The sequence below is a fragment of the Chionomys nivalis genome, chromosome 2, assembly GCF_950005125.1.
Source record: "Chionomys nivalis chromosome 2, mChiNiv1.1, whole genome shotgun sequence".
Lineage (NCBI taxonomy): Eukaryota > Metazoa > Chordata > Mammalia > Rodentia > Cricetidae > Chionomys > Chionomys nivalis.
Window position 1 is genome coordinate 121464837 of NC_080087.1, and position 23826 is coordinate 121488662.

At 49.4% G+C, this 23826-nt stretch overlaps 1 protein-coding gene across 1 annotated transcript; it reads left to right on the top strand.

Moving 5' to 3' along the window:
• The first annotated feature begins 528 nt into the window (after positions 1 to 528).
• Fev (FEV transcription factor, ETS family member) lies at positions 529 to 4201 on the top strand. The gene is made up of 4 exons (XM_057761298.1): positions 529 to 570; positions 852 to 1089; positions 1750 to 1824; positions 3624 to 4201. Exons 1-4 carry the CDS (start codon positions 529 to 531, stop codon positions 4199 to 4201), a joined length of 933 nt encoding a protein of 310 aa, XP_057617281.1.
• The last annotated feature ends 19625 nt before the right edge of the window (positions 4202 to 23826 follow it).

The window sequence follows — 23826 nt, forward strand, 5'->3', positions numbered from 1 at the left end:
TGTCTCGGGCTAGACAGAGAGGCTCCAACAGGCAACCCATGTACGGGAACTGAAGAGATGAAAAGGGGAGGAAGAAAGGAGAAAAGAGGAGAAAAACAACATTTACAAGGCTGCAAGGAGACCTAAGAAGGAGGTGAGGCAAATAAGGAAACGACCAACTCAGAAGTTGCTAGGGGAGATGCCCCAGTGTCCTGCCTGAGGCGTGGGGCCAGGCGAAGACAGGAAACCAATGAAAGCGTAGGGGAGACCGAGAAGGAGATCGGGTCTCCAGGGACCAACAGAGAGTAGGAGAAAGGAGGGAGAAGGCACGGGGGTGGGCAAAGATAAAGGGAGCCACGGCAGCAGGCCGGGAGCGCAGCGACAGGCGAGAGGGAGGGAAGCGGAAATTTAAAAGTGAAGATGCAGATAACGCAGCCTGGAGACGGGGACCCGGGTGGGGGGGGGGGAGGAGAAAGGAGGTGGAGAGTAAGCTGTGAGGGAGGGGAGGGAGAGGTTGGAAAGAAGGCTCTGGGAAGGGGGCCTGAGGCTATGGTCCGAATTGGGGCCAGCATTCCCGCCCGAAGAGTCTGGGTAACAGAAAAGAAGTGCGCTCCAGGCCCCCCTGTCTGAGCGCTGAACTGGGGGCCCATCCCCCGCGTGTCTCCCGGGCTGCGGAGCGCAGGGGGCTGCCGGGTGCGCTTGGCTGAGGCGCTGCGCGTTGGAGACTTTATTGCGATGGGAAGATAAGAGGGGCGGGGGCGGGGTCTGGGGGGCCGAGGCGGCCGCACTTTAATTAAAACGGAAATTGCGGCCCCTGCCCGTGCGGGGCCGGAGGGCTGCAAGCCGCCCTGTAGCTAGGAGCATCGCTCCAGGACCCCCTCCCTCCTCGCCACACCCTGGCTGCCCGCTCCCGCCAGGCCTTGCCGGACCCGCTGGCGTCTACTCTTTCCTGTCACCCACAGTCGCCTCGGGCGGGGATCGGCACCCCAAGCGCAAAGCTGACGTGCCCCCCCCCGTACCGGTCCCCCCCATCTCCCACCGCCCAGTCCCCGGCAGCGATGAGACAGAGCGGCGCCTCCCAGCCCCTGCTGATCAACATGTACCTGCCAGGTACCAGGGACCAGCCGGGGGCTGGAGGCACCAAGACCCTGGGCGGGAAGTCTAGGTTGGGGCAAGGGCCAAGTTCGATGGATCAAAGGAAGGAAATGATTCCAGAGAGTCGCTTTGTGGGTGTGTGAAAAGGACTGATGGTTGCCGATTGGGGCATTCAAGGTAGACAGCGAGCTCCGGGGTTCCATTGTGGGTCTAGATAGGACTCGCAGATTCCGTATCCTAGGAGGCTGAAAGCAGGGGTCTTTGGCGTGGTGGTCTCCGGGCTCCAGCTTTCCCCGAAAGCTGTTATCCGCTGGGCGTCGCCTCTGCGCGCACAAGGGTCCTCACCTTCGTCCTCCGAGCGTTCACGCCGGCCCAGCCTTCCAAGCGCCCCCTTCCTCTTTACGAGGGGCTCTGCTAGCTCAGACTCGGCTGGCGCGATCCCCTCTGGGTTTTATAACGCTCCAGCCGGCCCCTTCGGAAAGCGGATTTCCTTTTTCCTGGACGCGTTTCCTGACTTGGGCGCTATGGAGGGGCTCTGCGCCGCACGCGTCGCAGCCTAGCTTGGGGAGGAGGAGCTGGGTGGCCCGGACCCCAGAACACTGCAGCCCGGGGCCCTTTCGGTCAAATCCGCAACTTCCGCCTAGGTCTGCTTGACTGTTTTCTTCTGCGCCGCAGATCCCGTCGGAGATGGTCTTTTTAAGGAAGGGAAGAGCCCGAGCTGGGGGCCACTGAGCCCCGCGGTGCAGAAAGGTGAGCTGAATGATACACTGGGCTGATGGAGACACCATAGTAGATGGGGGGCAGGGTTATGAACCCAATAGGACGGGTACCCCTGCCACTAGACAGAAGATCAGAGAGGTTTCCACGTTATGGAAAATTATAAAGCCGTGAGTAGCTTGTGCAGAGGCCCTGGGAAAACACTGATTTGGCCTTTGACTCGTGCATTTTTTGAGTCCTTGCTCTAGGTTTACGGGACTGGTCAGACGAAGGAAGGGGATCTTGCCTCCCAGATCCTTTTTGGTCAAGGGTGGATGGTTTTCCAAGCTTTCAAGAGGCGGCTGTGGTGCTTAGCATCTTTTGGGGGAGGGCTCTCTTTGGAGTAAAATCTGAATACTTCCTGTCGGGGATGGGGGTGGGGTCAATAACTACTTTCTAAGCCATCCTAGGCTAGCAGAGGCCTAAACCGCTAGCAGGCACTTCCTGCTATCCCTGCCGAACTTACTGACTCTGCTAGCCAAGCCAGCCTTGGCGTTGTGTTTGCTACTCAGGTTCGCTGTGACAGACAACAGGCCTGTCAGTCAATCATCCTGCTGATGGCTGGCGTTTCAACTCTTTCCTGTAGCTCCTGCCCCAGCCAGTGACTTAATCTCACAAGAAGCCACAAAAGATGAGAGGGGCAACTGCTTTTCTTTTCCTGAAGGACAGGGAAGTAACACCCAGCACGGATGGGGGCCCAAGTCTCTGTTGTTCCCACTTGGTGCTGGGTGCACCATTCAGGTCAAAGCTTTCCGTACTTCTGCTCTAAAACCAAACCCTGACCTCCCGGAAAACCAACCAGCTCTTCACCAGTCTGGTCTAGAGGAACTGGGGTTGAAACTCTGGAAGAAAGACCTTTTTTGGGGGGGGTGTTTCCACTGAGTGACACGGAAGGAGGAGAGACCCACCAGGCTCCACCTGAGGCAAATCTGTTTATTCTCTAAAAAGGATTGGGGACCGTTTGCTAAGATTTCTGTCGCTTAAGGCTTCAAAGCTGGAGAGTGTGCGCTCTGGGTCACTCACCACCAGCATATTCAGGGAGATCCTCCTTGTCACTGCCAGCAACCCTGAAATTTATAGGAAGACCAACCAGGATTCCTGCTCGATGCTTTTGCAATCCTACCTCTTTCCTGGGAGCTGCCCCCTTCCTTCTTCCCCAGCATCCCTGAGGTCAGTGCACCTGAAGGTGACGAGGCTGGGGTCTCCCTAAGAATTAGCCTCTCTTCTCAGTACCAAGGGTCTCTGTTCTTGTTTGTTCTGGTGTTACTTCAAGTCAGGCCTGTTTTACTGTGTACCTTTGGGTGGTAGGGACGGACTGTCTGGTGCTCCTACGGGTCGGTGTACGGGCACTCCGCCCTTTGGGGCCTGGGTCTCCGGACAGGATCTCACCTGTCCAGGTGCACCGGGCTGTCTTGCACTTCTGTGCAGTCACAGCCCTAAATAAGGGAGAGTGGCCCAGGGACGGGCAGGGTCTAATGTCTGCCCCTTACCTAAGAAAGCCTAAAGCTATGATTCACCACGGATTCTCCACGGAGGAGACAATGCTACTCCACACCCAACCAACCACAGAGCAATGAGCCCTAGGTCTTCTGAAATGAAAGACGTTTCTATTATGCTTTGCTGGTCTGCACGGGTTGACCAGCTGCCTCCTGCTGCTCACGGGGGTGCTGTCTGAAGTGCCCTCGTCTTCTTCAGCGGGGATTGGCAGTGGTTTGTGTTGTTTTCTTGCTTCACCTCTCTCCCCCTGGTTCCAGCCTGCCCAGTCCGTGGCTGACCGCTCCCTTTCCTCACAGGCAGCGGACAGATCCAGTTATGGCAGTTTCTGCTGGAGCTGCTGGCAGACCGTGCGAACGCCGGCTGCATCGCGTGGGAGGGCGGTCATGGCGAGTTCAAGCTCACCGACCCCGACGAGGTGGCCCGACGCTGGGGCGAGCGCAAGAGCAAGCCCAACATGAACTACGACAAGCTAAGCCGCGCACTGCGCTACTACTACGATAAAAACATCATGAGCAAGGTGCACGGAAAGCGCTACGCCTATCGATTTGACTTCCAGGGCCTGGCGCAGGCTTGCCAGCCACCGCCAGCGCACGCCCACGCCGCCGCCGCAGCTGCAGCAGCAGCCGCCGCCGCCCAGGACGGCGCACTCTACAAGCTCCCTGCCGGTCTGGCCCCCCTGCCGTTCCCGGGCCTCTCCAAACTCAACCTTATGGCAGCCTCAGCCGGCGTCGCGCCCGCTGGCTTCTCCTACTGGCCCGGCCCGAACGCCACCGCTGCAGCCACCGCACTCTACCCCACCCCGGGCTTGCAGCCCCCACCCGGGCCATTCGGTGCGGTGGCCGCCGCCTCGCACTTAGGGGGTCATTATCACTAGACGGGGCGGCCTGGTGAGTCAGGGCCTCTCCCAGACGTCCAGTGGCCAGTCCCACCCTCATCCTGGGAGAAGCCCCGAAACTTTCCCCGACGTTCCTTCAACACAGATTTCATTAAAGCAGCCGCGCCTAGCCCAGGGAAGAAAAAATTGGAAGCTTCTGAGGTCTTCCTAGAACACTAGGCTTCCAGCCCCCCATTATCTCCACCCCAGGAAGGGCGATTTGCCCCCACTTTATTTTTTCTCTTTTAAGTCTCCAGATTCTAAAACTCCCGTGGTGCCGCTTTCTCTTCTCACCTGCACCCCTGGCTCCCTCTCTACGACCCCTATTTTTCTAGTTTCTTTCCCGATTTTTTTTTCCTCTCTCCGACGACCTGCTCCAAACTCCAGTACCTTGAGGCTTCTCACAGTCCTTCTTCCCGGGATCTGAGAAGGCTTGGTAAACATCTCTGCGGTCCCCCATCCCCAGCTCAACACTCTGGCTTCCTTCTCTCCCACCCCCACACTCTGGCTCAATGACCCAGTGTGTACCTAACCCTTTCGGCCCCATTAAAGCTCCCAAGCTCTCCACTGCCTCCTTTCTGTTCATTGCTGTACCAGGGCCCTTTTCAGGGAGGCCAAAGAGGTAAAAGGTTCAGCGTTGGCAGAGCAAAAGACCGCCAGAGAGTGACAGTAAGCAGGCCTGGGTGTCGGTGGCTGGTGGCCAGGGGTGAGGAGGAGCTGGTTCATCTCTCACCCTCGCCCCATCCCATCCCAACTTTTAACCCAATGGCCACCCCACTCCACCTTTCTCCATCTCACCCATCTTTCTTGCTCTCACCTCATTTTAACAGGCAACCCATATTCTCTTCCTACTCTCTCCCAACCTTCCACCAGCCATTCCATTTTGCCCTCATTTAATACCCTTCCCTGCCTCCACTCCCTACTTTGTTTAATTCTCTTAACACCTTCTCTCACTTCCCTTCACAAAGCTCCTGCTGCTCCCAGTAGCTTTGGCTCCCACCCTCTGCCTTAGATGTCTCTACTCTTTAAAAGGATTTCCCCCACTCTGTCCTGGCGACTAGTCCTCTTTTCCCGTTAGTGGTGCGCGCCCTCTGCTGGTCCGAGAGAGAGTAGGCCCGGCTACTGCTTAGTCTAGGAATATTCGGTGGCCCATCAGGCGCTTCACCTACCGAGGACAAGAGGACCAGGTTGCCGCCACATTTCCTTTAGCTTTCAGCGTGAGGGGGGAAAGGAGGAACCCAGACCCCTCATCCTGGATCCGGCCTTGGGAAGTCTGGGAAATGGGTCTGGTGGGCCCACTCACTATGCAGAGGCCCTTGTGACCCTTATCTCTGTTCTCTCCTTTCCCAAGCCTGTTGTCTGGGAAGTGACCTTAGACGTTCTCCTCAGAAGAAAATAGCCCTAACCGGACTTCTAAGCCAAGATCCCTGCCCTCTCTTCCCCGTGGCCCAGGTGTTACTTTCCACAAGGATAGCCATATCTCTCCAGAACAAAGGGTCTTCTTTGTTTGAACGGGAATGCCTTTGGGCCTGTATCAACCATGCGTGCACGCAGGCAGGGAGGCAGGCAGGAGATTTCCCCATAAGGTGGAAGCCTGTGCAGTGTGGGGTGAGCATGAGTGAGCATTCCTTCCCAGATGGATCATCCAGGCCCACTTCAGAAGGGAGTGTCCTTATCCACTACTCTCCCCCTCCATTTCCAAATAACACATACTTACCCTAGGGGATCCAGTCAGGCTTGGAGGCACGTGACTGTGAGCTCAACACTGAGGACTAAGAAGCAGAAGGGGGCAGAGTTTGAGATCAGTTTGGGCTAAAAGCAAGACCTGTCTCGATAAGCAAAACAATAAAATAATCTTTTTTTTTTTTTTTTTTTCGAGACAGGGTTTCTCTGTGGTTTTGGAGCCTGTCCTGGAACTAGCTCTTGTAGACCAGGCTGGTCTCAAACTCACAGAGATCCGCCTGCCTCTGCCTCCCGAGTGCTGGGATTAAAGGCGTGCGCCACCAATGCCCGGCTACAATAAAATAATCTTTTTCTTTTTAAAGATTTATTTATTATGTATACAACATTCTGCCTCGATGTATGGCCCGCACGCCAGAAGAGGGCGCCAGATCTCATTACAGATGGTTGTGAGCCACCGTGTGGTTGCTGGGAATTGAACTCAGGACCTCTGGAAGAGCAGCCAGTGCTCTTAACCTCTGAGCCATCTCTCCAGCCCCAATAAAATAATATTGAAAAAAACATACAAAAGGTCTCTATTAAATACCAGTTGGATAAAAAGTGTAAGGTGTGAGTCTGGAAGGGAAATCATCTGTGTCATCATGCATAGGCCACTCTTTTTTGTTTGTTCGTTTGTTTGCTTGCTTTTGTTTTTGTTTTTGAGACAGGGTTTCTCTGTAGCTTTGGGCCTGTCCTGGAACTAGCTCTTGTAGATCAGTCTGGCCTCGAACTCATAGAGAGCCATCTGCCTCTGCCTCTGAGTTCTGGGATTAAAGGTGTGGGCCACCACCACCCGGCTCCAGAGGCCACTCTCTCCCTCTGTCTAAGGCTCTTCCCTTTTATTTGTATTTTGTTGTGGTGTTTGTTTGTTTTGTTTTTTAGGACAGGGTTTCTCTGCGTATCCCGAGCTGACTTAGAACTAGCTCTGTAGACCAGGCTGGACCACAGAGATCCATCTGCCTCTGCCTCCCGAGTGCTGGAATTAAAGATGTGTGCCATTACCTCCTGGTTCTCTTAGCCATTTTAAAAGAGATTCTTTCATTTTCTTTTATGTGCTTAAGTGCTCTGCCTCCATGTGTGCATGTGCGCCAGACTAGTGCCTGGTGCCTGCCAAAGTCAGAAGAGGGTGCTGGGTTTCCCCAGAGCTAGAGTTACAAATGATTATGAACTACCATATGGGTGCTGGGAACTGAACACTGGTCCTCTTCAAGAGCAACAAGTGCCCTTAACTGCTGAGCCATCTCTGCAACTCCTACCTAATGGCATTTGAAATCTCAGGATACTCTGCTCTTGGCACTACCATTCCAGCACAGGCACATGCCATGTCCTGTCCTATAGAGCTCCCGAGAAAGAGAATGGACTCATATAATTCAGAGAGTACATGAGCCAGGGGAGGGCTGACCTGCTAGGGGCCCAAGACATGCCGGGGGCGGTGGAGGACCGTTTGCAGGAATGAAGCCCGCCAGAGGAGACCAAGGCAGGGTTGAAATAGCTGAGCTGCAAGAATTTCCCAGCAAGGGCTAGAGGTCCTGTCCCTAGAGCTTTATATGAAGCAATGGGAGAGAGAATACAAGCATGGCAAGGCCGGGGCTAGCAGGGCTGTGTATGAAACAGTGTTGTCAAAGGAAACATGGCGAACGTAGGAACACTGGGATTGGGGCATTGATGAGGATAGGAAGGTATCCCACCTTCTGGAACAGCGACCCCACCACACCCCGGGAATGAAAAGCTCAGTGTAAGCATTTTTGGAGTAGGACAAAAGGGAGTCACACCGTGTCGTAGACAAGGGAGTGAAGAGGAAAAATTTTGGAGAGACAACGGTAACAGTCTGGGAGCTCGACTGGGGGAAGAGTGTGAGAGCTGTCCTCACTTACCCAGAAAACAGTCCTGGGGGAGAAGACCTGCATGAGGATGACTGACGGCCGTGCTGGGCGTGTGGTGAGCCAGTGCTGGGCGTGTACTAGGCGTGTGCTGGGTGTGTGGTGAGCGTGTGCTGGGTGTGTGCTGAGAGTGTACTGGGCATGTACTGGGCGTGTGCTGGGTGTGTGGTGAGCGTGTGCTGGGTGTGTGGTGAGCGTGTGCTGGGCATGTACTGGGCGTGTGCTGGGTGTGTGGTGAGCGTGTGCTGGGCATGTACTGGGCGTGTGCTGGGTGTGTGGTGAGCGTGTGCTGGGTGTGTGGTGAGCGTGTGCTGGGTGTGTGGTGAGCATGTGCTGGGCGTGTGCTGAGAGTGTGCTGGGTGTGTGGTGAGCGTGTGCTGGACGTGTGCTGAGAGTGTGCTGGGCGTGTGCTGAGAGTGTGCTGGGTGTGTGGTGAGCGTGTGCTGGGCGTGTGCTGAGAGTGTGCTGAGTGTGTGGTGAGCGTGTGCTGGGTGTGTGGTGAGCGTGTGCTGGGTGTGTGCTGAGAGTGTGCTGGGTGTGTGGTGAGCGTGTGCTGGGCGTGTGCTGAGAGTGTGCTGGGCGTGTACTGGGTGTGTGCTGGGTGTGTGGTGAGCGTGTGCTGGGCATGTACTGGGCGTGTGCTGGGTGTGTGGTGAGCGTGTGCTGGGTGTGTGGTGAGCGTGTGCTGGGTGTGTGGTGAGCATGTGCTGGGCGTGTGCTGAGAGTGTGCTGGGTGTGTGGCGAGCGTGTGCTGGGCGTGTGCTGGGTGTGTGGTGAGCGTGTGCTGGGCGTGTGCTGAGAGTGTGCTGGGCGTGTACTGGGCGTGTGCTGGGTGTGTGGTGAGCGTGTGCTGGGCATGTACTGGGCGTGTGCTGGGTGTGTGCTGAGAGTGTGCTGGGCATGTACTGGGCGTGTGCTGGGCGTGTGGTGAGCGTGTGCTGGGCGTGTGCTGAGAGTGTTCTGGGTGTGTGGTGAGCGTGTGCTGGGTGTGTGGTGAGCGTGTGCTGGGTGTGTGCTGAGAGTGTGCTGGGTGTGTGGTGAGCGTGTGCTGGGCGTGTGCTGAGAGTGTGCTGGGCGTGTACTGGGCGTGTGCTGGGTGTGTGGTGAGCGTGTGCTGGGCATGTACTGGGCGTGTGCTGGGTGTGTGCTGAGAGTGTGCTGGGCATGTACTGGGCGTGTGCTGGGCGTGTGGTGAGCGTGTGCTGGGCGTGTGCTGAGAGTGTGCTGGGCATGTACTGGGCGTGTGCTGGGCGTGTGCTGAGCGTGTGCTGGGCGTGTGCTGAGAGTGTGCTGGGCATGTACTTGGCGTGTGCTGGGCGTGTGGTGAGCGTGTGCTGGGCGTGTGCTGAGAGTGTGCTGGGCATGTACTGGGCGTGTGCTGGGCGTGTGCTGAGCGTGTGCTGGGCGTGTGCTGAGCGTGTGCTGAGTGTGTGCTAGGTGTGTGCTGAGCATGTGTTAGGCATGTGCTAGATGTGCTAGGTGTGTGCTGGGCGTGTGCTGGGTGTGTGCTGAGAGTGTGCCGGGTGTGTGGTGAGCGTGTGCTGGGCGTGTGCTGGGCACGGGCTCAGAAGCTGAAGTAAACCGGATGGTTCTTTGGGCTAAGAATTTCAGGCGTGGCACATGTCGGGTCTTCTTGGGAAGTTGAAAGTGGAGATGGGTGGGCTGGGCGACTCCCTAACCTTGAGCTTCGTGAGGTCCTATAAACAGATGAGAAGGGATTTCAGTCACTGTGGAAGAGCTGGAGATGTTCAGTTAGTTGATCATACTTATGAAATCCCATTCTTCCTTTTTTCTTTTTCTTTTCTTTCTTTTTCTTTTTTTTTTTTTTTTGTTTGTTTGTTTTTAGAGACAGAGTTTCTCTGTGTAACATCCTGGCCATCTTGGAACTTACTCTGTAGACCAGGCTGGCCTCGAACTCACAGAGATTCACCAGCCTTGGCCTTCTGAGTCTTAGGATTAAAGGTCACCACCGCCTGGCCTGAAATCCCATTCTTATGCCCACCTAACTCTATTCTTTTCTGTTCCTATAACTAGTTTGTCTCAGTTCCAGCTGCTCGCTTGCTGCTGTGATACAGCCGAGTCTTGGGGCCACTATTCTACTCAAGCCCCAAGGAAGACGCTGTCTTGTGGTACTGGAAGTTGAATCCAGGGCTTCTAGAATGCTAGGCAAGTTCTCTACCTCATTTTCAGTCCCAAGAAGATATACCCTAAACCACATCCAACTTCCTGATCCAGGAGAACAATAATAAACCAAGCCCCACTTTGTTAAATGACCTGGCCAAAGCCCAGGGGCTTCTCTGGGGCCTGTGCTATCTGGTTCCCCTGCCAGACCAATGCTCCTTCCTCTGATGACTTCTCCCTTAATCCTGGACACCCTACAAGGCCTTGCTTTCGTGACTCGTATCTTCTCTAATGCCCTGTGTGCTTTTGAAGATGGAGTCACAGCCCTGATAACACACACACATGAAGATCTCTGTCCTTGCTGGTTGAGACTTGAGTGACCATAGAGGACCTGCGCCACCTAGAACACTTTGGCTGACACAGCACTTTCTGATGAGATGTGAATAAATTCTTCCTTCCTGGGATGCACGTTCTTCAGAGCCTTCTGCGCGTCTGGTTTCGTTTTTCCCCCAATGTGTCTTTAAGATTCATTCGACCCTCTCTAACTTGTTTGTTTGAGCTGTTCAAGATGCAGTCTGCTGATAACAGAAATATTCCTCTTTCCTCGCGGAACCTGGCTGGGTACCAGGCTCTGTTTTGTGCTAATATTTTACAAGCAGTCTGGTCTCTGATTTGATGACACCTTGCCAAGTCACCTCAGGTTTCCAAGTGGGGAAACAGAGGCTTGGAGGAGTGAACTGAATGGCCCGACTTCTGTCCCCAGAGTCGAGTTCCTCACGGCTCTCCAAGCTCCTCTCAAGCTGGTCCTGTCTGGATTGTTTCTCCGAGTGAGTGTGGGTTGCACTGTCTGTTGCGGGTGTACACTAACTGTCCCACCACAGCCCAAGGCACTTGGTTAGAAAGGACAATAGCAGCTCGTCCCCTGAGCATCCCTCCTTAGGCTTCTGATCTGTAGGGAAGAATAGCCAGCTGTTGGGTGGCTCATTGCCATCCGCTGTCTTCAACTCCACACACAGCCCTCTAAGCTTGCGATGGATCACTAGGGTATGGGATGAGGTGGGGTCTCACTCTGATTATGATGGTGTGTTTGTTTTGTTATGATGGCATGTATTTATTTATTTATTTATTATGTATATAATATTCTGTCTACATGTAAGCCTGCAGGCCAGGAGAGGGCACCAGACCTCATTTCAGATGGTTGTGAGCCACCATGTGGTTGCTGGGAATTGAACTCAAGACCTCTGGAAGAGCAGGCAATGCTCTTAACCACTGAGCCATCTCTCCAGCCCTGATGATGGCGTGTTTTGTTTTGGTCAACGTGACTTCTCCTTGACTTTCCTCTATCCTAGGACGGTGCATCTCATATTTAGCAGAAAGCGGCTCAATGCTTTATTGATTGTGACCTTCTCTCTTGATGCACATTTTCTCTGGCTAGAGCTGGTTTTCCATTTCCTCTTTTCCTGTCTTGCTATTCTTGTAAAGAGTGGTGTAAGTGCAGCAGAGAGCAAGGGCTATGCGCTAGACCTGCTTAGCTTGAGTGCTGGTTCTCTCACAGTTTTGACTTCCAGCAACGCATGCCTGTGTGCCTCAGTGACCTCATCTGTAAAGTGGGTATGAAGACAACAGTACTTACCTCATAGGTTACTATAAAGATTAAATGACCATGTAAGTACCCCAGCATGTCTATTAATGTTCTCCATTATTTAAACAAACAAATATTGATATGGGAAGTCCTTCTGTGCATGTGTTGCTTTTGTTGGTTAATAAATAAAGAAGCTGCCTTGGCCTGTGATAGGGCAGAGTAGAGCTAGGGAGGGGGCACTAAACTGAATGCTGGGAGAAAGAAGGCAGAGTCACAAGATACCATGTAGCCACCTCTTGGGACAGATGCACCGGAACCTTGCCAGTAGGCCATGAGCCTCGTGGTAAAATATAAAATAATAGAAATGAGTTGACTTAAGCTATAAGAGTGAGCTAGAGATATGCATAAGCGGATAGGCCAAATAGTATTGCAAATAATATAGTTTCTGCATGGTTATTTTGGGTCTGGGTAGCTGGGACCCGAACGGGCATCCTCCCCCAACAAAATAGTAACAACACAAGGGTCAGTGAGATGGCACCTGTCACCAAGCCTGACCTGAATTCAATCCCTGAGAGCCACATGGTGGAAGGAGGGAACTGACTGTCTCGCCTTGTATTCTCACCATCACACACACACGATGGCAAGCATATGTCACTCACATATGTACATGCACACAAGATAAGTAAATAAGACTGTAATTAAAGCTAATGCTTGTCTCCCCCTTCTAGTCTCAGCCAGATGTCCTGGGAGGAAACTCGAGTGGCCACACTTACTTCCCTAAAGCAGTGTAGACCTGGTAACTTGTCTCAGGATAAGAAAGGGCAGTGTAGCATCCAAGGTCAGCAGCATCTGAGGTCAGTCTCACACTGGGAAGGGCTCTCCTCCCTAAGGAAAGGTGCTTCATACCTTTAAGACCTCCTCGAAGTAAGAATAAGGCCGGCACTGGAAACCTGTGTCCCAGGCATCTTTTAAAGATGTTTCTTTCTCTTCGCCATCAGAATGCTCTAGGGCTGATTCTAGCACTGGTCTTAGTCTGTAGACAAAGAAAACCAAGGCAGAATGAGAGAGAACTCGCTCGGAATCTCAGAGCCTCCCAGTGGTGGGGATGAGATTCAGTTACCATAGCCCAGTGTTTACTCCATTCCTGGCCCCTTGGTTATCACCACATTCATAGTGAAGTGAAGACTCAGAGCTTCTGAGAAATCCAGGAAGCAACAAGGCCAAAATGCCCACCAGCCCATCCCCAGTGGAACCCTGAACAGGTTCCTAATGCCAGCGTTCACCAAAAGTTCAGGACGAATGGTAAACAGGGGAGGCATTTTTAAAATCTTGTGACCGTTGTGTTTCTCTGTGATGGTATGGTCTAGTAGAAGTAGCCTAGGTGAGTGCCACTCCAAACCTCCACACCTGTTCTTTGGGGAGTTAAGGCTGCTTATTTTTCTGAGCCTGACTGACCTCGTTATAAAATAGAGGTATTCCTGGATAGTGAGAACAACCTGTGCCTGAACAGTTTAGTTAAGAGTACCGCTCCATGAATTTTCCAATCAATGCAGAGTAGAGACCAGCTCTGAAAGTTGGGCCATTCCCTACTGTCTGGTCCTCTAATTCTGCATCCTAGTGTCCCCATGAATCAGAGAAGTGCCCTCTCTCTCTCTCTCTCTCTCTCTCTCTCTCTCTCTCTCTCTCTCTCTCTCTCTCTCCACTGTTTCTTAAATGTTTATTTTTATTCTATGTGTCTGGGTGCTTTGTCTGCATGCATGTCTACACACCGCTTGTGCACTCAATGCCTACTGGGTCACAAACAGTTGCTATCATGGAGGCTGGGGATTGAACTCCAGTCCTCTTGGAGAACAACCAGTGCTCTTTAAAGGTTGAGTCACCTCTCCAGCACCCTCTGCTGTCTTGAGGCTAGAGGCGGAGGAAGTAGCTAAAAGAGGCTGGAAGGCCAGGTCTAGAGCACCAGGTTCCTCTTTCTGGATCAGGATGCCAAGTTGCTTAGCAACACAGCAGTGATTGTCAAGGAGACTCTAGGCAGTATTACCTTTTTTTTTTTCATACTGCAGCATGGAGTGATCTGGCTGGTGTGGGATGGAGAGAGAATTGGAGAGAGTGTACAAGGGTCTCAGGCTTGGATGGTAAGGTCTGAGATGCGTCCTCATTCTCTGTGGTTATTTCCCCAGTCACCCACTATTTCCCTGTGGTTTTCTGTGTTGACATAGTCCCAGGGTCTGTCCTATGTATTCCCTCTGTTCAATGACCACATTTTCGATTCTGGGTCTAGACCACCCTATGTGACTTACAACACATAAAGCAATCCATCCACATGATTTCAAATTACATTTGCAACAGCGCATCTTTATTTTGTTGTATTGCATCTTACTTAGCTTGTGTATGTGTGCATGTGTTCATATGTGAGTCTATGTGTGTGAGCACAGTCACATACGCATCCTGCTGCATGTGGTGATATCAGTTGTTACCTTCTATGGTATTTGACATGGGCCTTTCTCCTTTGTTTTTAAATATGTATCTATTCTATTTATGTGTATGAGTGATTTACTTTCATGTATGTATGAGCACCATGTATGTCCCTAGTGCCCATGGAGATCTGAGGAGGGCATCAGATCCCCTGGAACTGGGTTTACAAATAGTTATGAAGCACTGTGTGGAAGCTGGGAACTGAACCCAGGTTCTCCGCAAGGGCAACAAGCATTCTCAACCACCAAGCCATCTCTGCAGCATCTGACAGAGTTTCTAGTCCACTCTTATGTTCTCCCAGTTAGCTAGCCCTCAAGCTTCTAGAGATTATCATGTTCCCACTTTCCATCTCACAGCAGGAGCACTGGGGCTATAAACACACACACTACCATGTTCAGCTTTTCCTGGGCTCTGAGAGTCTGACCTTAGGTTTGAACACCCATACAACAAACACTTCATTCACTAAGGCATCGCCCCAGCCCACAGCAGCCTTTTGGATATGATATAGCCCATAGGGTCTACACCTGCAGATTCTACTAATCAGGGATCAGAAATATTTGAGGGGGTGGGGAGGTGACTCAGTGGGTAAAGTACTTGCTGCATAAGCAAGAGGACCTGAGTTTGACCACCAGCATCCATGCAAAAACAAAACAAAGCAAGCATGGCACACACCTACAACCCTGGTCGGACAGGGAGACCAGTGGGTCCTGGATGGAGGCTTGCTGGACGGCCAGTCTAGCCCAAATACCAAGAAGTTCCAGGTTTAGTGGTAGAAACTGTCTTAGAAGAAGAAAAAGAAGGAGGAGGAGGAGGAGGAGGAGGAGGAGGAGGAGAACAGAGAGAGAGAGAGAGAGAGAGAGAGAGAGAGAGAGAGAGAGAGAGAGAGAAAGAGAAAGAGAGAGAAAGGATGGCTGGCAGGAAGATAACCCAGTGTCAACCTCTGGCCTCCACATGCACCTGTATGGGCAAGCATACACACCTGCACACACGTGTACACATGTGAACACCACTTACACACAAAACTGGGGAAAATAACATCTGCGCTGAACATGCAAACTTTTTCCTTGTCAGTATTCCCTCCAAAATTATGTACCGCAGCTTCTTACACAGTATTTACGCTGTATTAGGCACTGTAAGCAATCTAGAGGTAATCTAAAGTCTATGAGGGAATGTGCACAGCTTCTGTGCACACACCACAGCATTCTACATGAGACTCAAGTATCTATATGCTTTGTTATGGAAGGAAGGCCATCCTTGGACACCCCCTCTCAATACTGAATGATGCATCTTTTCCATAGATGACTGACAGTGTAGGTGTGGGGAACCCCAGGGTCCCAAAGCAAGAAAATAGTAGAGCCAAGATTTCCTGCAAATCTCAGATTATCCCTACCACTCCTTATAGCACAATCATTTAAGCAATAGTACACAGGGGTGGATGCAGCCTTTAGGGTCTCAAATTTGCATCTTTTCACCCCTGCTCACAAAGTAGGTCAGTGGGCCAGGCATGGCATACTCCTTTAATCCCAGAACTCAGGAGGGAGATGTAGGATCTATGAATTTGAGACCAGGCTGGTCTACACAACAAGTTCCAGGCTAGCCAGGGCTACATAATGAGACCCTGTCTTAAAAAAGTAGTTGGAAGTGGGGCTCGGCTCTCCATCTTTTTGTTCTCAAGCAACCTAGTGGATTCCTGGAGTGAGGAGACTCAGGAGAGGACAAGCCTGTTGCCCAGAGGCCTAGACTCGGGAACGTTGCTGTGCTGGCCTGACAGGAGTCCCTCCTCTACACAGCAGCAGCTGAAGCAGTCCCCTGGTTGGCATTCCAGAGAGAGACACGCAGGTCCCACTGGGCTTCAAGCTTGGCAGCAAGAAGTAAACACATGTTACCCAGGTCACAGGAAAGCTCATGGGAGGCCCAGTCTCCAGGGTCCCCGCTGCCTCAAGGGCCAGCAGAGCTGATGAGAGCATCCGGGGGCACCGTTCTGAACTCTGTATCTGTCCCTTAGGCCCCTTTCAATATTTATTAATAGCTCAATTACTATAGCAATAGTTCCCACTTCAGCAACAACCATATTCCTATCACTGGCATTTGATTGAAACAAGAATTATGAGAGCCTGGTTTCTGCATGGTGGGTTTAAACTAAAAACAAACAAACCTGAAATCCAAACTGTCGGTTGCGGTCTGGGAGCAGCAGCCAGGGACAGAGGCTCAGCCTCTCTTTCTCATCTTGCTCTGAGCATCACATCCTGCTGCCTTTAAATGTCTTGGGAGATAAAGGAATTGCGAGGACATCCATCCAGTCCCCCTTATGTCGCCAATGTGTGCGTTTCCAGGATGATGCTGTCAGGTATGGTTCAGCCGGTGCTCAGAACAAAATGAGTCGCTTCAGTGATCACACTGATTACATTTGGACAACTTCTAAAACGTGACCCGAGATGATGTACTGGTCACAAATCTGAATACTCAAATTTATTTATTTTTGTTTATGTTTTTGTTTTTGTTTTTCCAGACAGGGTTTCTCTGTGGCTTTGAAGCCTGTCCTGGAACTAGGTCTTGTAGACCAGGCTGGCCTCGAACTCACAGAGATCCGCCAGCCTCTGCCTCCCGAGTGCTGGGATTAAAGGCGTGCACCACCACCACCCGGCTGAATACTCAAATTTAAAAGACAAATAAGAAGGTAGCTGTTGAAAGACACGAAACATTGCTCAAGTTATGGGTAACGTGCTGAGTATAGTGTCAGACACATGGTTTTGACCTCAGCACTTACAAGGCTGAGGCAGAAGAATAGGAGTTGAAGGTTAGCCTGGGCTATAAAGCAAATTCTAGGCGATCTTGGAGCACGTAGAAAGACTGTCTCAAAAAGCAAGCAAACAAACAAACAGAAATCCCACAACAGGTCAGTAGTTAAGAGCACATGTTGCTATTGCTAAGGACCCTGATTCAGTTTCCAGCATCCACTGCTGTGACTCCAGTTCCAGGGGAGCTAATCCTCCTTCCGGCTTCCTCAGGCTCTGCATGAACATGGTGAACATATATGCGCCTGCAACAACACATATACATAAAATTAAATAAATATTTTTTCGAGACAAGGTTTCTCTGTGTAGTCCTGGCTGCCTGGAACTCACTCTGTAGACCAGGCTGACCTCAAACTCAGATCCTCCTGCCTCTTCCTCCCAAGAGCTGGGACTAAAGGCGTGCGCCGTCACACCTGGTCCTTTGTTGTTTGTTTGTTTTGTTTTTCAGTAAATATCTCATTATAAAAAATATAAACAAAAAGTTTAGGGCAAAGAAAGAGGTTTTCACATCTTTTGACTTTGTTCTCACGGCTACCCCTGAGCACTGTATGGTCAATGCAGTAGGAGGGCAAAAGACGAGACTGCAGAGACGGCTTAGCAGTGAGGAGCTTGCATGGCTCTTGTTCATGGTGAAGTAAACATCATTTGTGTGTGTAGCTGAGGGTTTTTTTTTTTTATTAGTTCTTTGGAAATTTCATGAAATGTTTTGGCCACATTTACCCCTTCCCCAACTACTCCCAGATCCAGCCCTCTTGCCTACCTATCCTTTCTTAAAGAAATCCTTCAGGACCAATTTGTGCAGCCCAAATATTCTTGGCTGTGTGGCCTTCTGCTGTAAGGTAGTCAACTTACCAGAGGCTATACTCTTAGGGAAAATTGTCTCCCCCTTCCTACTAGCTAACAACTGCCAGTAGCTGCAAGGCTAGGAGTGGGATTGTGTACCCATCTCATCTGCGTCTGTATTGATTTTGTAGAGGACCCAACATTAATTTTTAGTACCCAAGTCTTCCTGTAATTCTAGATTCCAGAAACAATATGAAACCTCTGTCACTTGTAAGTGAGTGCACACATGTACTTACACACACATGCACATACACACAAACACACACACACACTTAAAATAAATCTTCAAAAAAAAAAAAACCCAAATGACCCCTTGTATCCAGGACAGTGGTAGTGCACACCTTTAATCCTGTTACTCAGGTGGCAGAGGCAGACAGATCTCTGTGAGTTCAAAGCCAGCCCTATCTACAGAGCAAGTTCCAGGATAAGCAGGGCTACATAGTGAAACCCTGTCTTGCAAAACCTGAATAAAATAAAATTAAAAATGACTTTGTTTGTAGACAGTGGGCTGTCTGCCTAGAAATTTTAAGAAACTAATTTGGAAAACAAAACTAATGAAATTTCAGTAAGATACAACATCATCAAATCTATGCTTTTCCTGTAACTTTGTATGAAGAAGAAAAAGAATTAGAAATCAGATATTTATTTATTTATTTATTTATTTATTTATTTATTTATTTATTTGTTTATTTATTCAGTATCATGCCTGTAGGCCAGAGGAGGGCACCAGATCTCATTATAGGTGGTTGTGAGCCACCATGTGGTTGCTGGGAATTGAACTCAGGACCTCTGGAAAAGCAGTCGGCGCTCTTAACCACTGAGCCATCTCTCCAGCCCCTTGGAATCAGATTTATAATGGTAATAAAAATTATGCCCCTAATGACAAGCATGGAAAACATCTACATGAAGCTGTAAATCTTCACCAAGGCACAGGGAAAAAAATCACAGGAAATGGAAACCTGTGTGTGTTTCAGGGTAGGATGACAAATAGTGTAAAATTCTCAGATCTTCCCAAATTGACCTGTGAAAGCGATAAAATCCCAATGCAACTCTCAAGAATTTTATAGAGGCCGGGCGGTGGTGGCACACGCCTTTAATCCCAGCACTTGGGAGGCAGAGGCAGGCGGATCTCTGTGAGTTCGAGGTCAGCCTGGTCTACAAGAGCTAGTTCCAGGACAGGCTCCAAAACCACAGAGAAACCCTGTCTCGAAAAACCAAAAAAAAAAAAAGAATTTTATAGAACTTGACATGATTGGTTTTAAGGCTCTTTTACTAAAAGAATAATAAAAGCCAGTGAGATAGAGTGGCGGGGCCTGAGGACCGGAGTCCGGAGTCCTATCCCTGGGACCCAAAAGGTAGAAGAGAGAATGGCTTCCCAAAGTTGTCTTCTGGTCTCCACATGTGCACCGTGACACTCACGCATCCCCCAGACAAACAAATGTAAAAAGAACAGTAAGTATAATGCAAAACTAACTTGCCTTTTATTTTTCAGTGCTGGGGTCAAATCCAGGGCTTTGTACATGTGAAGCAACCAGTAGCCGAGCAGGACACAGCAGAGTTTTGAAATGTGTGAGAAGTTAATAAGTGTTAAGAGTTGGTCATGGTGGCCAATCCCAGAATCACCTGCAATCCCAGAATCCAGGAAACTGAGGAGGAGGCCAGCCTGGATAGCATAGATAACTCTGTTCCAAATTAATCACAGTAGTAACAATAATTATAGTAATAAACCATAAAGGCATTTACTAAGGAAAAAAAGACTTCAAAATTGGACAAAATATGCTCTCAAATTTGAGAAAAAAAGTTATATTTCAATTTCCCACCATATAAACAATAAACTCCCTGGGGTTGGAGAGATGACTCAATGGTGGTTATGAGCACTGGTTGCTCTTCCAGAGGTCCTGAGTTCAGTTTCCAGAAACCACATGGTTGGTGGCTCACAGCCATCTATAATGAGATCCAATGCCCTCTCCTGGCTTGCAGATGTACACAAAGAGAGGGCACACATATACATAAAATACATAAATAAATAAATAAGTCTTTAAAAAATAAATTCCAGGAACTGAGGAGACAGCAATTGTTGCTCCTGCAGAGGACCTGGATTCAGTGCTCAGTACCCACATGGTTCTTCAAACCGTCTGTAATTCCAATTTCAGGGGATTTGGTGCCCTCTTCTGGTCTTTGTGGGCACTAGCACACTTAGTGTTATTCATAACTGCAGGCAAAACACTTATACACATATAAGAAAATATTTTCATAAAAATTAAGCATAATAGATGAATTAATGAAACAAATACATATAAATGTACCAGAAAAAAATTCTTAAAGTTAAATGCAAAATAATCAATGCTCTATTGGGCAGTGGTGGCACAGGCCTTTAATCTCAGCACCTGGGATGCCAGCCTGGTCTACAGAGTGAGTTCCATGGTTACACAGAGAAATCATGTCATCCCCCCCAAAAAAAAGCTCAAATATAGCATAAGAATAGGAGAAAAATCTGAATACCAAGGAATGGGTCCACAGTTGTATCCTAAGGATGTATTTAATCACATACTTACTAACAATGGAAGACAAACATAAAGACTGTCACTTTTTTTTGTTTATTTGGTTTTTCAAGATAGCGTTTCTCTATGTAATCCTGGCTGTCCTGGAGCTCACTGTAGACCAGGTTGGTCTTGAACTCAGAGTTCCGCCTGCCTCTGCCTCCCAAACCGTGGGATTAAAGGCGTGCGCCACCACTTCCCAGCAACTATAATCTTTTTAAAGCTCATTTATAATTGCCCTAAGGAAGTAAATGGGAAGAGATGCTACAAGCTGGTGTTTACCACAGCCAAGCCGGGCGAAAGCTGCACACATCAACTTTCATTTATTTAGAGACTAATAGGTGTAGTGCTAAGTCTCTATCTGGTTTTGTTTGTCTGTTAGCTTGTTGTTTGCTTTTGTTTTTTAGATAGGATCTCACTGCATAGTCCTGGAACTCACTATGTAGCCTTGAATGTTGGCATTCTGACTCTGGAATGCTGGCATTAAAAGCGTACGTCACCAAGCCCAGCCTACAGCAAGTTTTTATTTTAATATTTACTAATATGTATTAGTTACTGTTTTCTAACTGCAGAGAATACTAATATCATTTATCATTTGAATTGTATGTCTGTGCTTCACTGTGCATGCAGTGCTGCTGGGAGCCAGAAGAGGGCATCAGCTCCCCTGGGACTGGAGTTACTAGGCTTGTGAGCAGCCATGTGGGTGCTGAGGATCCAACCCCAGCCCTCTGGGTCAGCAGCCAGTGGTTTTTTTAACTCACAAGCCATTGCTGCAGTCCTATTTATTTGTGGATGTTTGAGACATGGTTTTGCTACAGCCTAGGTCCACCTTAAACTCATGACCCTCCTGTCCCAGCTTCATAAGTGAAGAAATCACAGTTGTGTAAGCCATGTCCACCCAACTCATTCTTTTTAACTGAATGGTGTAAACTTCAGTGAGATATCTCAAAATCTACTTAGCTCTGACTAAGTACTGGTGGATATTTAAATCAAATCCAACTTTTCTCTTTCCAAGTCATAATAAATCACTGTCTTATCTCTGCATTTCTTCAAGTATTTCTCTAGCACCAATTCTACAGGCTGGAACTTCTGGGTGTAAAATCTGGATATTTAGTATATTACTAGATATTTTTAAATTGCCTCCTTATCTAAATCTGTATGGCATTTTTTCCTTTAACTCTTTGATCAGATTCAGATGTACTTTAAGGGTAAAGAATGAGAAAGGATTGACCTCTTTCTCCCCTTCATCTTAATGACTACCCAGTTGTAAACAAACCATTCACTGGCTCTCCTACTTTTCCCCAACAAGTTCTAAATGTTACTTTCGCCCTGTACTAAATGTTACTTGTCGCCATGACACAGTTTATCTCTGGACTATCTTTTTCCCTCTACTGTACTATCTGTTCATGTGCCAGTGCTGTATACTTTAGTAAGCCCTCTATACTCTATTCCTCCCGGTCTTTGACAGGCTGTCCTTGAACTGGTGGTGTTTCTGTCATAGCCTCCAAAGTGTTGGGATCACAGGCGTGCCATGGCTGATTTCATTTGCTCTTCTTAGGGTTTCCTTGATATCGTGTGGTTTTTCTGGGATAATATGTGAATGAGTTTGATTATTTTTGAGTTGAGGGTCTCACTATGTTATGCAGGCTGATCTGGTCCTCTAGGCTCAGGAAATCTTCCAACTTCAGTCTCCCAAATAGCTGTAAGCCGCCATACTGTTCTGCCCTTTTCCCCGCCCCCCGCCCCCGCCACCCCTTGGTGGAATACCAAGCAAGAAGTTTATTTTGTATGGAGAATTTATTTCTCTATTTATATTTTCATCATTACTCTTCCTGACTTTTAGGTTGCCATGCCATACATAAAATAGATAGAAAGACTAGTTTTAAGACTGTGGTACTTAAGCAAAACATTAACCACAGACAGCTAACTAAGAGGTGTGAAGAAATGGCAATGGTACTTTAAGAGGAGCCAATAATTATTATGGGCAATATCTCCAAGCAGAAAGAGATCTTAAGAGCAGCAGACTACTCAGGAGACAAGCTTGGGGTGGGGAGTGGAAAAGACGAGGCAGTGGTTAAGTGTGCTTACGGTTCTAGAGGGAACTCACAGCAGTTATTGACAACCACATAGAAGGGAGTGAAGAACACAATTCAGAGCTAGGTATGGTGGTACCTGCCTGTAACCCAGGAGGCAAAGACAATCAGGAGTGCCTCAAGTTCAGGGCTAGGCTGGTCTACAGAGTTTCTGGGTAGTCCTTATTGCATAGTAAGACCCCAAACAGTAGGGAGAGAGAAGGCCATTTAAAAAGGGGTGCTTGAAGAAGGGGCCACTTTAAGGATCCCTACCCGTCGCTTCTAGCTCACCCTGATATTCTGTCGGTCTGACTGGGGTGGGAACATTGTTTTGGGAAGCTTCCTGGCAGAGCCTTTCCAGGAGTACACATCTGAATGCCTGAGGCAGAGTACCAGTGTCCAGAGGCCATAGGATAGATAGCCTCCTGGATACTGCCAGCCGCTCTGGTTGCTGGGCACCCTGGCTGGCAGGCAAAGGGGTTTCCATGACAACCACCCTCCCGTATCTGAACATTTATTTATTTATATTTTTACATTTCTCTTCTTCCAATAAGTACTAAGGTATTCTGGGGACAGGCAAGCATGACTCTCAAGACAGAATGTCCTTCGCTTCAGCAAGGGAGGCACGGAAGGGGAGAGCACACGTATGTATATAATATAATATAATGGAAGGAGCCTTCATCACTATAAATGCACTCATGTCTGCTTGAAGTAAAATAATATATGCCTTTGGCTGTGTACTGATGTATACCTGGTGCAAAGGGGTGCGTCTCTCGTTAGCCACCTATTTCATTTCCCAGGGTCCTCCACTCTTCCCAGGCCCTGTGCCTTGGTCCTTTGCAAGGGGAAGTGCTGAGTCATGGTTCTAGTTGGGTTTCCGTCTCCATTTCCATTAGTTTACCCCTAGCTCTTTTGAGCTCTCCAGAGAGTTTTAGGCCCTCTTCACCAACCTGGATGCACACACCCCACCCCACCCCCCACCCCCGCCCAGCTTCAATCTCTGGCAGAAAGATAAGGCTCTTTGCTCTTCTCCCTCGTTTACAGTTGTCTTTAGGCTTCTCAGAGGCTATTGTGGGCGCGTCTTCTTATTGCCCTCCTCCCAGAGAAAACAGGACTCCGCAAATGTAACCCGGAAGGCTTCATTATTCCCTGCAGTCCAGCTGATCATCTTCCAGAACCCCACCCCCAGTTCTAATCGGATTATGGCAGTATCTCTGGCTTTGGGACCTAGCAAATTGACACTCCTCACTGACGGATTTTTTTTTTCCTTCTCATCTGAGTTCTTCAGTGCTAGACCATAGGTTTCAGGAGGCACATGAGGGCGTGTATGTGTGAGCGCACGCGCGTGCCGTTGCGAGTAGAAAGAAGAACTCATATGTCCATGAGTTCGGGGCAGTATCTTAAATCTCCCAAGGGCAAGTTTTTAAAGGCTCTCTATCAGCTTTCGGGTCTCTTCCTCGTGTCGTTTAAGCTACTCTAACTCTGAAATTCCAATCAAGTAGCTAGTCTCAGTAATTAGTTCCAAATTAGGAAAAACATGATGCTTTCCCTACCCAAAGGTAGGAGAGTGGAAAGGTGGCCCCGCCCGCTCAGTCTGG

What these genes read in the sequence shown, in the direction of transcription:
- Fev (XM_057761298.1), top strand. Translation starts at nt 529, where the DNA reads ATGGTCCGAATTGGGGCCAGCATTCCCGCCCGAAGAGTCTGG. An exon ending in GATCAACATGTACCTGCCAG is followed by an intron (nt 1,090 to 1,749) that starts GTACCAGGGACC and finishes TCTGCGCCGCAG; the next exon opens with ATCCCGTCGGAGATGGTCTT. An exon ending in GAGCCCCGCGGTGCAGAAAG is followed by an intron (nt 1,825 to 3,623) that starts GTGAGCTGAATG and finishes CTTTCCTCACAG; the next exon opens with GCAGCGGACAGATCCAGTTA.